At 36.5% G+C, this 13,350-nt stretch overlaps 1 protein-coding gene across 8 annotated transcripts in view; it reads right to left on the bottom strand.

Moving 5' to 3' along the window:
• The window catches only part of AGFG1 (ArfGAP with FG repeats 1), a 79,392-nt gene that overhangs the window by 29,998 nt on the left and 36,044 nt on the right, over window positions 1–13,350 (bottom strand). For all 8 annotated transcript variants that reach the window (XM_038574020.1, XM_038574021.1, XM_038574022.1 and 5 more), the window contains exons 3-5: window positions 4,663–4,778; window positions 1,282–1,444; window positions 119–272 (exon numbers count right to left, since the gene is read on the bottom strand). In XM_038574020.1, the coding sequence (XP_038429948.1) occupies window positions 119–272; window positions 1,282–1,444; window positions 4,663–4,778 (433 nt within the window). The remainder of the gene's footprint in view (window positions 1–118; window positions 273–1,281; window positions 1,445–4,662; window positions 4,779–13,350) is intronic.

Genomic DNA, 13,350 nt, shown 5'->3' with positions numbered 1-13,350 from the left:
ATGAGGGCCCACTCCCTCAACAACATATTTACTGATATTTAAGTTTTAAAAGAGAATGGATGTTTCTTGGTGCTATATATACATGTCATCCAAAAAAGCTGTTGGAAAAAACACTTACCTGCATGACTGTTGAAATGTGCAAAGTTAGCAAAATTGGCTGTAGCTGTTGACTGAGGTGCTGGAGCAGCAAAGATGTCTGAGCCAAGATCACTTAAAAGGTCAAACTGCTTCTTTTCCTGCTGCTGCGCTTGAGAGCGACCTACAACCGGGGACTATAAACCACATATTAACTATAAAGAGTTTCCAGTCAGACCTGCTACATTTTTATGACATTATTTTCAATTCACCAAGCTTAAAACACAGTTTAAAGATCAGATCACATAATCTTTTATTTGTAGTTTTGAATACTTTGATAGTTTTTAAAAAGCACAAATTTTCAACATCTATTCCCACATTATCTCTCAATTCTAAGTACAAAGCCAAAAGCAAAGAAATACTGTATTACAACAGTTGTTATACCTTAAACACAAGACAGACTTACTGCTAACAGAGCAATGATAAGACTTGCAGAAAACACATGCTGTTTATGATGTGAAAGAGTACAATATACTGACTTAGCCTTTCATTTTTCACTCAAAACTCTTGTGAAAACTAAGTAATTTTATTCAGATGCCCTAGTGTGTATTATTAAAAAGGGTAGGTTTTAATTCAAATAGTACTATGCCTCAGAAGCATTCTTGTGTAGGACAGACATTGCAATGCCAGAGAAGAACAAATGTGTCACAGGTCAATCAACTGTAATAAAGCACAGAAACACACACTTTTACGCCAACTTATGAAAAGACTTCCATCTGTTTAATTTTTTTAAAATAAGGTATGTTGTGTTTCAATGATAAACATGCTTCACAATCAGGCAAGGAGAAAATTTTACTGCCAAGAAATCCTTTCTTGTAAAAGTCCATCACAGAGACTATACTGCTCTAACTGAGGAGTTAAAGTCATGTTTTACTAAGTGTATGTTATACGATAGCTAACTATTAACAACCTTCCTGTAGACCTTTACAAACCTATGGCGCACATTCAAGGAAACTCTAATTTACAATAGCAAAAAAGAACAAAAATATGCACATCTTAACCAAGATTCTTTAATATATTATAAACCATTAGGATAGAATGCTATTGACATTTAAACTTATGCTACAGTCTTAAAGAATTCCCAATTTCACGATACTCACTATCCTTCTTAAGTAGAAGCTTCTACAAAGACTTGAGACTACTCACCTGACTAGGTGTGCCCTTATTTAAGTGCAGAGCTGGTGCTGAATCTCCTAAGAGAGACTTCAGTGGTTTGACCTCAGGTGTGCTGCTTGTGCTACTGGCAGAGGACCCTGAAATAGATGCATGAACTGATGCCACCACTTTGGCTTGTTCTGGAGGGACATACCTAAAACATATGAAAAATTAAGCAGACAGTTACCTAAGAAAAATGTAGCAAATACTATGCTTAAAAATAATAAACTTAATTCTCATTTTTTACAAGATTATTTCAACATTAATCTTATTTCAAAACCCTCTTAGAACTGATTGCATAAGACTGCACCTAACTGAAATACGCATTTAGCAAGGGTACTAAAGACTAACCACAAAACTTGTTTCAATTATAATTTTTCTTAGAAATAAATAAAATATAGTAACTGCTTTTTTTTTTAACAACAGAGGACCTATAGTTATTCATTACTATGAGCAGTTAAAACTCTAATTTTCATAAACTAAAGTATCATAAGATCATAAATAACATTTGGGAAGAGAGAAGAAACGAAAAACATTTATTACATTACAGTTAATAGTCTAAAATATAAAGGTCTATTACAAATCTAGGAGAATAAGATCAACAACTCAATTTTTAAATAAGCAGAAACAGTTCACAAATGAAGACACAGAAATGAAAACATTTGTAACCTTAGAAAAATGCAAATTAAAATATTCACATCTGCTCTGAGCATAAATTTTATAAATTTTGTTACTAAAATATATATATAATTAAATATATAAAATACATAAAAAGGTCTGCTCTGTGTCCCAGAAGTACAACTTTCGGAAACTTCTCTTTAGGGATTAATTGAATAATTAACACAGATACATGTACATGCATGTTTTCATAGCTAATTTAAAAAAACTGGCCCCATATCAAACATTTATCAAGAAAAATATACTCAAAGGGGAATACTACAGAGCTACTCTTGTTCTGACATGGAAAAATGTCCCAAAGACTTTACAGGTCTTTCAGGTTTGATCTCTATCATGTAAGTACAAGATTTGTAAGAGGAAGAGAATAAAGAAAGGGAAGAGAGACAGGAAGAACACAATCTCAAACATCACCAATGCTAATCTCTAGGGCTGGGATCATGTAAGAGCCTTCGTTCTATTTCTAGGTTTTGTCCCACCCTACCCTACTCCCCACTCTCCACCCCCATATTACTTGGAGGACTTAGGAGAGAGAACAGTGGTTGAGAGCATCTATGTGTTCTAGAGACAGAGTTCAAATCACAGCTCTACCACTCAACAGCTATAAAACCCAGGGCAAACTACTTTAACCCTTTGTGCCTCTGACTATTCATCTATAAAATGGAGATACAGCTATGAAGTATGACCAAGTTAACACTTGTAAAGTACTTAGAACAGTTCCCAGTACAGGTGTATTAGCTACATAAGTGTTAGCTATTATCAAACTATATAATAATAACAACACAACTGCTTTCCCAATTAATGGGACAGATGCAATATGAAAATGAAAACAGGAAGTTATGTTTTACCATAATCTGGTGTATTCACTGATGATATCCATATTTGAGTACAGTCAAGTCTTATGAAAGGATAAAACCAGATAAAACTATATAATTCAAACATTCATCTGACTAAAAGTAAAAGGGTTAGGCTTGTATAGCACAGGAAGTGAGTATGAAAACTGGTCAATTTCAAAACCCCTTCAGATCTAAGACTATAGCCTCAAGGTTTTAAGTACAGTGAGGATCTTTAGGGAGAATATACTTGCACAGTGCTTATGTCATCTTAAAAACCCACCACACACTGCTCTCTCATTACAGATATGCAGCAGCCTGAGTTCAAAATGCACAGGGTCTGGCCCGCCTGAATGTGGGTCACTCTGTCAAGGTGCCCACCGTTCGAGTGTGTATTTGTATCATTTTTATCATTACTACATTGTTTTTCTCAGGACAGAAAAAGTAAAATGAATTATAATTATTTGAGGTTTACAGTTTTTTGGGTTATGGTCTGAATTAATAATTTTATTATTATTACCATCATAAATGCAAGGAGGGAATCTATGGTTTTAAATCTATCAACTCTTACGCACACCTTTCTTTCACTAGCGGAAGATAAACTATCTGAAACCCTAGCTAAATTCTATTCAAACTAACTTTCTGAGTTAGTAAAGCTGTCGAAAAAATAAAAAATTAGGCGTTGGCTATCCAAGGAGAAAGGTCTAACTACAGGATACAAGGTCTTGGAAATTAAGACCTGAAACAATAGAAGGATAATTATACACTTCATTTTAAGAGAATCATTTATGCCACCACGTTTTTACTATTACCGTAATATGCTTTTTTATCTGCATTCATACCTAACGTATCTAGTGCCACTGAATGTAGCCCTAGCTCTGGCTAATCCTGCCTTGCAGAAGGTAGTCTCCTCTAGAGAACAGTAAGAATCCAAGGTTCGTAGAGCACATAAATCAAAGCTGATTCTTTCTAATGTGTTCACTGAATGAAGGGTAGAGATATCTCACCCATGAACCACAGCAAGTACTCCCTAAGGATTCCCTGGGTTAAAATACAGCTCCTCAGGGAAACAAGCAGCCATTATTTCCTCCTCATCTAGTCCCCCCTATTTGTGACTCCTAAATTTTCTGAAGCCCCTGAGAAGGAAATAATACACCAGTGAATAATGAGTCTTAGTAAACTGAATAGTGTTCATATAGCTAAAAATGATGATTCCAAAGTAGCTGAACACTAGCTTTAGACATATTTCCTGCTCTGCTTTTTAAAAGGCTTTACTAGCTGTAAGTCCAACCTGTTTTAACTTCTTTTTAAAAATTAACATCTGATGGATTTAGTCAGGGGAGCATAAATGCTCTCATCCTAACCAGGTAGTAAAATGACTTCTTGGGTGAGAAGTGAGGATATTTTGAGCAAAGACTTACTGCAAAATGCAATTAAGTGGATGGATTACTCCACAAGAGCTTTAGCACAGTGCATACTATATAAAAGATGCTAAATTCTTGCTAAATGAATGAATATTTTAAGAAAGAGGCTGAATAAATCTAGAATGTCTTGAGAAGCTTATAGGGCTACAGAAGGATTTGAAAGGAGGATCCCTCTAGCTTTCCAAAAATGGGTAGGAAACCTGGGAATAAGGAAAAAGGAAGGTACTCTTAGGCACAGGTGACTCAAATAGAAGTCAAGACTTTTAGAAACCAAATGCACAAAAATGCCGGGATATAATGAGTCTCTACCTACCTACATACCTAGTTCCTTATTTCCTATTTATCTAATTTTAATCCTTCCTTCTTTATGTCAGATTAATCTTACCCATAATTAATATGAATTTGGGAGTCTTTGCTCTAAATACAAACTATTCACTCACCATCTTTTCTTTTCATACTTTTCTTGTAGGAACTCTTTCACTTTTTGTGGATCCCTGAAGTCTGGAATTGCTGAAGATCTATCATCAAATAATCCTAGCCAAATCTGTTTACAGACCTTTGGAAAGAATTAAAAAAAAAAAAAGTGTTAAATTCAACATCTTAACTTAATTAAATTTTAAGGGAAAATTAGAATTCTTTCAAAAAGCTAACCTACTTAATACCACAGCTTTCAATGAGAATATTTACCACAAAGAAGCACCAAATGAATAAATTTATTTTAATATATTCCAGTATGCAATAAAATCTTAGCAAAAGTATCATAAAAAATAACACTTCATAGGGGAACAACTAGTGAAATGGGATTTAAGAGGATCTGGGACTTGCTGGTCTTGAAGTGATCACACTGGAAACCCTGAGCAAAGTCATGTACCTTTATAAACCTTAGAGTTCCTTCACCCCATAAAACAGAGGAATTAGACCAGCAGCATTTTCATGGATCTTTGACAGATTTTAAAAATCAATCAAAAAGAGGTGCCTGGTTGGTTCAGTCAGTAGAGTACATGACTCTTTTTTCTTCTTTTTGGGTTTATTTATTTATTTGGGAGCGAGAGTGAGCGTGCATGCATACATGCACACAAATGGGGGCAAGGGAGAGCAGAGGGAGAGTGAAAGAGTCTTAAGCAGACTCCCGTTGAACACTGAGCATGACGTGGGACTCAATTCAACCATCCTGAGACCATGACCTGAGCCAAAACCAAGAGTCAGATGCTTAACCAACTGAGCGACCCAAGTACTCCTAGAGCATGTGACTCTTGATCTCAGGGTCATGAGTTCAAGTCCCATGTTGGATGTAGAGATTACTCAAAAAAGAGAGAGAGAGAGAGAATATAAATCAACAACACCTGAATGAAAACTACTAGAATCATAAATGATGTGAGCTTAAATAAAAATAACAATAACAAAAATACAAGGCAGATACAACTCTAGCTTTATAATTACCTCCTATGCTTTTCCCCTAACAGCTAAAAAGTAACTTTTTAGAAAAATTACAGGCATGAAATGATGCAGAACTCAAATAGAACACAAAGAGCAGAGAATCATAAAGAAAACTGATAAGGTGGATTTCAAAATTTTAAACCACTGCTCTTCAAAAAACTTAAAAAGTATAAAGGCAAGCCACCAATTAATAAAAAGTATTTGCAAAATGTGTTAAGAACCTAAAAGAATGTGAATCCAAAGTACATTTAAAAATTCTTAAAATTCAATTATAAAAAGCTTGTCAGAATAGTCCAACTGAACACACACTTCACAAAAGATACACACACTGCAAATATGCATCCCCAAATCCCTAGTCAAGCAGAAAATTAAAATGACACCAAGACTCCACTACACAGACACTCATAGATACCACTAAATGGCTAAAAATAAAGATTAACCATATCATGTATTGGTAACAATACAGAACAACTGGAACTCTCAAGAATGTTAAAAAGGTACAACTACCTTGGCATGACTGTTGACAGTTTCTTAAAAGTTAAATATATACCTACCGTATGATCAAGTCATCCCACTTCTAAGTTTTACCCAACAAAAATAAAAACACCTATCCAGGGGATCCCTGGGTGGCTCAGTGGTTTTGCGCCTGCCTTTGGCCCAGGGTGCGATCCTGGAGTCCCGGGATTGAGTCCCGCGTTGGGCTCCCAGCGTGGAGCCTGCTTCTCTCTCTGCCTGTGTCTCTGCCTCTCTCTCTCTCTATGTCTATCATAAATAAATAAAAATAAATCTAAAAACAAAACAAAACAAAACAAAAAACACCTATCCATACCCAGGTTTGTGCACATATGTTCACAGCAGCTTTACAGATAACTCCAAAATGGAAACAGCGCAAATGTTCATCAACAGGTTAAATGGATCAACTTTGGAATATCCAAGTAGGATACTATTCAGCAATTAAGAGGAATAAACTATTGATTGAATAAACCTCAAAGTAATTATGCTGAGAAGCCAGACTGTATGATTCCATTCATTTATATTTTAGAAAATATAAACTTATCTATAGTGATAGAAAGCAGATCAGCGCACACATTACAAATGGGCACCGAAAAACTCTTCAGGTTGAGGAAAATGCATGTTGTCTTGTCACTATAGTGATGACTTCACATACATCAAAATTCATCAAAATTATATACTTTAAATATGCACAAGTTATTGCAATTGATTATTTCTCAGTAAAGCTATCAGAAACTAGTCTATAAGTTTCCAAAATCATATTATCTTAAAAAAATATTTATGACACTGTGAAAAGAACACAGTATCCTGTTTCAAAAAGTCAAATAAATATTTGAGGAATCAGAGAATGAAAGGCAGCAGCATACCTATCAATCTTACCTGCTCACTGAAGTGGGTAAGTAAAAAAGAAGGACTTTTTCCTCTATCTGTACCTCAAGCATGTTTCAAGACAACTTTTCTTATACTTCCCTCCTACTCCAAGCTCAGTACAGATACTATACACAGCATCACTGAGGCAGTGTAGCTGCCTCACACCTAAATCCTAGGCTAAGGCACAACCTTGGGCAAAGCCCAAAAAGTGCAGACTCCCAGAAAGGGTGACGCAACTTATTGCCAGAAATACTATCAACCCCGTGAGGGCCAGTTTCTCCAAAAACTATTTAGCAACTTAAAAAGAACCACACAGGACTCTCCTCAGTCAGAAACCTGACCAGTGATTCTCCAAAAATGTAATTTTGAAGGAATCTGTGGCTTTACAATTACATGTATAAAGGGATGATTGGAAATTTCTAATTCTTTTATCTTAAAAATTCCCAAATGAGAAAACAAGAGACATGGTAATCATTTGTCCAAATCAAAGAATTATTAACTGTAACTGACACAATTAGTTCAGGACACTTTACAACATTTAGTCTTTGCATTCCAAGAATCTCCATTAACTACCATATGCAAATTTTAAATTATCAACTGGTAGTGAAAAAATAACAAATATACAAATAAATAAAAAGGAGATGGGCTGAAGAGAGATCATTAAGTTACTGTCTTGGCATTCATCATGGTAATACAAAGCAAAGATGAAGTGCTTGATGGTAAACTTTATAGACAGCTGACATTAGCACCCTGTAGGCCCTGCCACTCAAAATTCTGTAAAACTGCTACAGTTCTGCTCCTACTCTCTGACTGGAAAAATCAGCTGCTTTAGGGACATCTGGGGTGGCTGAGTGGTTGAGCGTCTGCCTTCAGCTCAGGGTGTAGTCCCTGAGTCCTGGGATCCAGTCCCACACTGGGCTCCCCTCAAGGAGCCTGCTCTTCTCCCTCTACGTCTCTGCCTCTCTCTGTGTCTCTCTCATGAATAAATAAATAAAATCTTAAAAAACAAAACAAAACAAACAAAAAAACCTAGCTGTTCTGGTCCACTACAAATTCATCCTCTCTCACTATCACAGTCACTTGACATTAGTCAGTTCTTACTTCTATGTTAACCCACAGTAACTATTTTCTATATTGCTCAAAATCCTAACCATAACGGCTACTCTTGGCAGTTGAATTTGTACCTTCATACCTAAATGAAGTGGCTCTCAAAATGCATTCCCCCGGGGCACGTGGGTGGCTCAGTCAGTCAAGCATCCTACTCTAGGTTTCAGTTCAGGTCATGATCTCAGGAACAGAGGATAGAGTCCCAAGTCAGGCTCTATGCTCAGCAGTTCGATTTTCTCTCTCCCTCTTACTCTGCCCCTCCCCCAGCACATGCGGTCTCTAAAAGTAAGTAAATAAATCTTACAAAAAAAATAAAATATATTCCCCAATTCCCTGGACCAGCAACATCAGTGTTACCTAAGAACTTGTAAATAAATGTAAACTTTCAGGACCCATCTAAGACCTAAGAAATCAGAATCTCAAGAGACAGCTGCCCAGCCATGTGTCTCAAGAAGTCCTTTGGGTGACTGGGAAATAGGTCAAAGTCTGAAAACCAATGCTTTAGTAAAATCTAGGCCAGAAGATGGAAACTTCCTTTCCATTTATATACAAACACTACATATAGTTTTCAGTATTCCTCAAAATTTTGTAGTCACTAATCCTATCATTAGGCAACATTTATTTAAGAGAAACAGTGTTCCAGGGAAACATCTGAGAAAATGTCACAGTCTCTGTCTCGTTGAGACCCATTCACATTTTAGTTCCTGAAATACTGGCTTCTGTTATTATTCTACTAAATAGTAACTGCACGTTCAGGCTTATAGATTTCTTGATAGGAAAGTATAAAATTCTTTTTTGCTTGTTTTGTTAGTAAACTGAAAAGGGACTGTTTCTCCAAGTTAAAGGAGAATGGGAGAGTAAATTACTAATACAGCAAGCAGTATGGAAGCCTATGGTCATTAAGTATTACAGTGAAACCAGTCATAGAAGTTGTAGGTTTTCCTCCAGCTCCCTCTGGCTATTTAGGTACAAAGCAGTCAAGTGCTGGCTTTAATCAAGGTAAAATACAACAGAAGTTAAAAAGAAGTGGTTATAACAGACCATGGATCTAAGGTGAGAAAAACGCAGATAAGATGATGGAAAACAAAGAAGTTTAGCCTCCAGTTATACCAAAATTGTTGAGAGTCAGAAATTAGAGGGAATGTGCTGGGAAGAGAGAAGTGGAGGTGCTCAGAGAACAGGATACCTGAACTTGACCTCTGAGGGGGTGATACTGTTATTGATAAAAAGTCCAAAACAAAATGCAGAATTATTGGAGGTTAAGAGGTCAAGGAATTCAGAAGGCCAAATTATCTAATATTATGATAATCATGTGGATTATCCATGTGGATATCGAGATTGGCAGAAATGATTAACACTAGTAGAAAAAAGACATTATGTAAGGAGCTAAAATCTTTAATGAATGAGGGGTCTGACAGGTATGACTGCAATCAGAAGCCACAGCAGTTGATAAAATCTACTGGCACAAGTAACATGGGGCTGGGGGACCAGAAACCCCACTGAGGAACAAGAATGATACTTAAAAGCCACCATCTGGAAGAGCTGCACTCTTGATGGAATTAGTTTTGATAATCTCTTTGAGAGTGGTGGATAATCAGTTCTAATTATAGAATAAATGTGATGGATGGGGGGAGTTCAGAGCCTAGACTAGGGAACCAGACTGAATATAAATTCCAACTCTATTTATTTATTTTTTTAAGATTTTATTTATTCATTCATGAGAGACAGAGAAAGAGAGACAGACAGGCAGAGGGAGAAGCAGGTTCCATGCAGGGAGCCTGATGTGGGATTCGATCCCGGAACCCCAGGATCATGCATGCCCTGAGCCAAAGGCAGACACTCAACCGCAGAGCCACCCAGGCATCCCTCCAACTCTGCTTAGTCATAGAACATGCTTCACAGGGATGGTGGAAGGGTTCAATGAGTTAATAGGTGTTTTCCACTCTGGAATAGGCATGCATATATAGTGAACTTTAACTAGTATTAGTTAATATTACTTTCAGAGGTAGATTATGGAATAATGAGGTGAGCAAGGGCTGGAAAGTAGAGGTCTCCTCAGGAACACAGGAAACTATGAGTCTCCCTTCTTTTCTGCTGCAGACAGAATCAGAGTTGTCTTGATAAAATAATCTCCCTCCTCCAAACTTCTGTAGCACTTTGTACCTCTCACATGAGACTCATTACCAAGTGTCTCATATTCAAATTACTGCACATGTCTCATGTACTTTTGAATTCCCTACAATACTTAAAACAAGGGGTGGTGCCATACTGCGTGTTCAGTAAACGTATCTTTAATGCTCAAACCACACATCATTTATTTACTTTAAAGTAAAATTACACATCAGCCAATAGAATAAACTCATGAAATTGTCAGGATATTTTTTTCCTTATTCTAGTGCTAATCCACTTTAGAAGAATGGAAAATATTTTAAAGCATACTTATGAGTCAGGGTTGCCACAGAAAACAGTGGTATACTCAATTTGGCAAATTTGAAATAAGTTTGACTATTTACAAAGCACAGGGAGGCTGTAAGGAAATCATATGAGAGTATAGTTCCCCACATTGGTAATGGCAGGGCCCAACCCCATCCACTTGCAGTGAAAGAAGGCCAGGGAGAGGTCAGCAACCTTAAAAGGAAGAGGGCTACTTGAAGGGAGTTTGACCTTTAATGGAAGGATGCAGAAAGTAATACAAGAAATCCCACAGGGAAGAAGAAAATAAATATTTTAATCTCTTCCTCCTTCTCCTCCTTGATCTGCTGACCATACTCCCCCATCAGCTAAACCCAAGTGGAAGCCAGGAGTCAAGAAAACCAGTTTGTGTATCCAGATAAACCAGCTACCTGGAGCCAGATCAGGGTAAAGACCAGAGCTAGAAGGGCAGATGGAAGCTATCCAGCACAGCACCCAAACCATGGTAATAAATACACGCAGTGGAAGGAATTTAACAAACTCAATTATGGACACCAGAGATAGGAAACATCCATACTAATTCTCAATTACTCATATAAAAAAAAAAAGGAAGGGTAAGAAAACAGTCCTCTACCAGGCTTGAGAAGGAAAATAGATACGGGTAGAGATTATAGCTTTATAATCCCCTCATGGACAGCAAAATAAAATAGAAATTTGTGTGAGTGGGAAGATTACTGATTCCATGGTACGATATAATTATGGCATTTGATAATATTACCCTTAAAATAGAGAAACAATAGGAGACTTAAAGAATTGAAAATTTCATGAACAAGTAACTAATACCCACTCTTTGAAAGCACAAAGAAAAACTGAACAGAAATAAAATATTAACAGGTAGAAGTCTCAAGAGATACTATGTATCATCAATACATTATTTTGCCCTAAAAAGAAAGTTTTTTGGCTTAATTTGCCCTAAAAATCCCATATCAGAAAAATATCTCCAATACATGTTATGACTCAAGTTAACTACTAGAAAAATAAGTTATTAACATTTCCTATACCCATCCAGCCTACATTAGCATGACTATGCTAATATTTCTAGGCTGGAGGGTATTTCTCCATTATAGCCTATCTAAAGGATATATATTAATTAATAATGCTTAGAGAAACAAAGACACTATCCATAGGACTTACGCAAGAGAAACCAAGAATTCTCCGTGTATATATCTTTTCAGGACTGTACTGAATGGTTTATTCAATCTTAAAATTTGGTTTTAAAAAATGCGCACAAATTAGAACATATGCAACTGATAAGCTTGAAGAGGCACTCTCAAACCTTATGTGCAGATCACTGAGACCAGAGCCTTGGAGAACCAGACACATAAATGGATATGTGAGGGAATATGACTTATATCAAATCCAATTTATTTAATCTTAGGCTGTTGTTGTTTTTAATTTAAGCACAAACTAACTTATAATGGCTTCCTTAACATAAAAATCAAATTCTTCACAATTTTGGCTCCAAAGGAGCCTTGATAACTCTGCAGATTTATCTTCTATCATCACTCTTTCCAGCCACATAGATCTCCTATGAAAGCCTTCCCTAAACATCCAATCCAAAGGGGGCAATATTCTCCACACCAAATGTCATACATTCATTACTACAATATGGTATTTCTTTTCACCCCCTTTATTTCATAGCTTCTGAATGTAAATTTCATGACGCAGGAATCTTCTGAATCACCACTACTTTCTTCTCTCAATGCCTGACACACAGCAGACACTAAATAAATAACCTGGCCCACGAGTGAAAGCAACTTCCTATCAAGTGTTGAAATACATGAACTGCAGAAATTATATTTTCCCTTTGCTCCATCTAAAATATACATGCTGACCTAGAACATTTGGCTTACCCACTTACTCATGCAGAAGTAATAAATTCACTGATCCAAATTCTCACATTCTATATAGACCAGAGGTTAGCAAATTACACCTCACAGACTAAATCTGGCCTACGGTCTGTGCTGGCAGCTACAGTTTCACTGGATGACAGCCACGTGCACTTGTTTATCTGCCTATTCCGCTTTGTTGTGTAGCTACAACAGAGACCATGGTCCACAAAACCTAATATGTACTGTCTAACCCTTAACAAAAAAGGTCTGCCAACCCCTGATTTACCTGAAACTATGGACTTACTATAATACCATCCCAGCATCCAAAAATAATAACAATTTAAATAGGATAATAAATAAAAGCTTGTTTTAGAAGCAAGAAGCTAGAAGGGCAGATGGAATAACAGAGATGCGTGAGGAATAACAGAGATGAAACTAAAAATGAAAGAAGCCTTTCCCTGGAGGAAGAACTTTCCAAGAATGAGGAGTATCTAAGGGCCAATTTATTATATAGACCCACTCATTAGAGACTACAGGAGAAAAAGAACCAGAATAAGTTTCATGTAAGGATTAACAGGTATTTAACACTTGTTTTCTAAGTAACTGATAAGTACAAAGAAATAGAAAAGATAAAAGCAGCAAATACTTAGAACTCTAGAGAGAAATTAAATGCAGTGGAAATAGCAGTAAAAGTTACCTGAAAATATCTACGGTCTGTAAAGGAGACCAGGAGCTTTAATTCAGAAACCTACTGTGGCCACTTAGTAAAAGGCAGTATACACAATACACAGCACATTCCCATACATGATTTCATTTTAGACTGTGCTCCAGGTAGGTTTCAAAGAACAAAAACCCAGCTATAACAGTTCAGATAAAACAAGTTTACACAGGAAGCAT

This window comes from Canis lupus, chromosome 25 (assembly GCF_011100685.1).
Source record: "Canis lupus familiaris isolate Mischka breed German Shepherd chromosome 25, alternate assembly UU_Cfam_GSD_1.0, whole genome shotgun sequence".
NCBI classification, from domain to species: domain Eukaryota; kingdom Metazoa; phylum Chordata; class Mammalia; order Carnivora; family Canidae; genus Canis; species Canis lupus.
The sequence above is the reverse complement of the archived record's forward strand: the minus strand, read 5'-3'. Positions and strand labels throughout refer to the sequence as shown.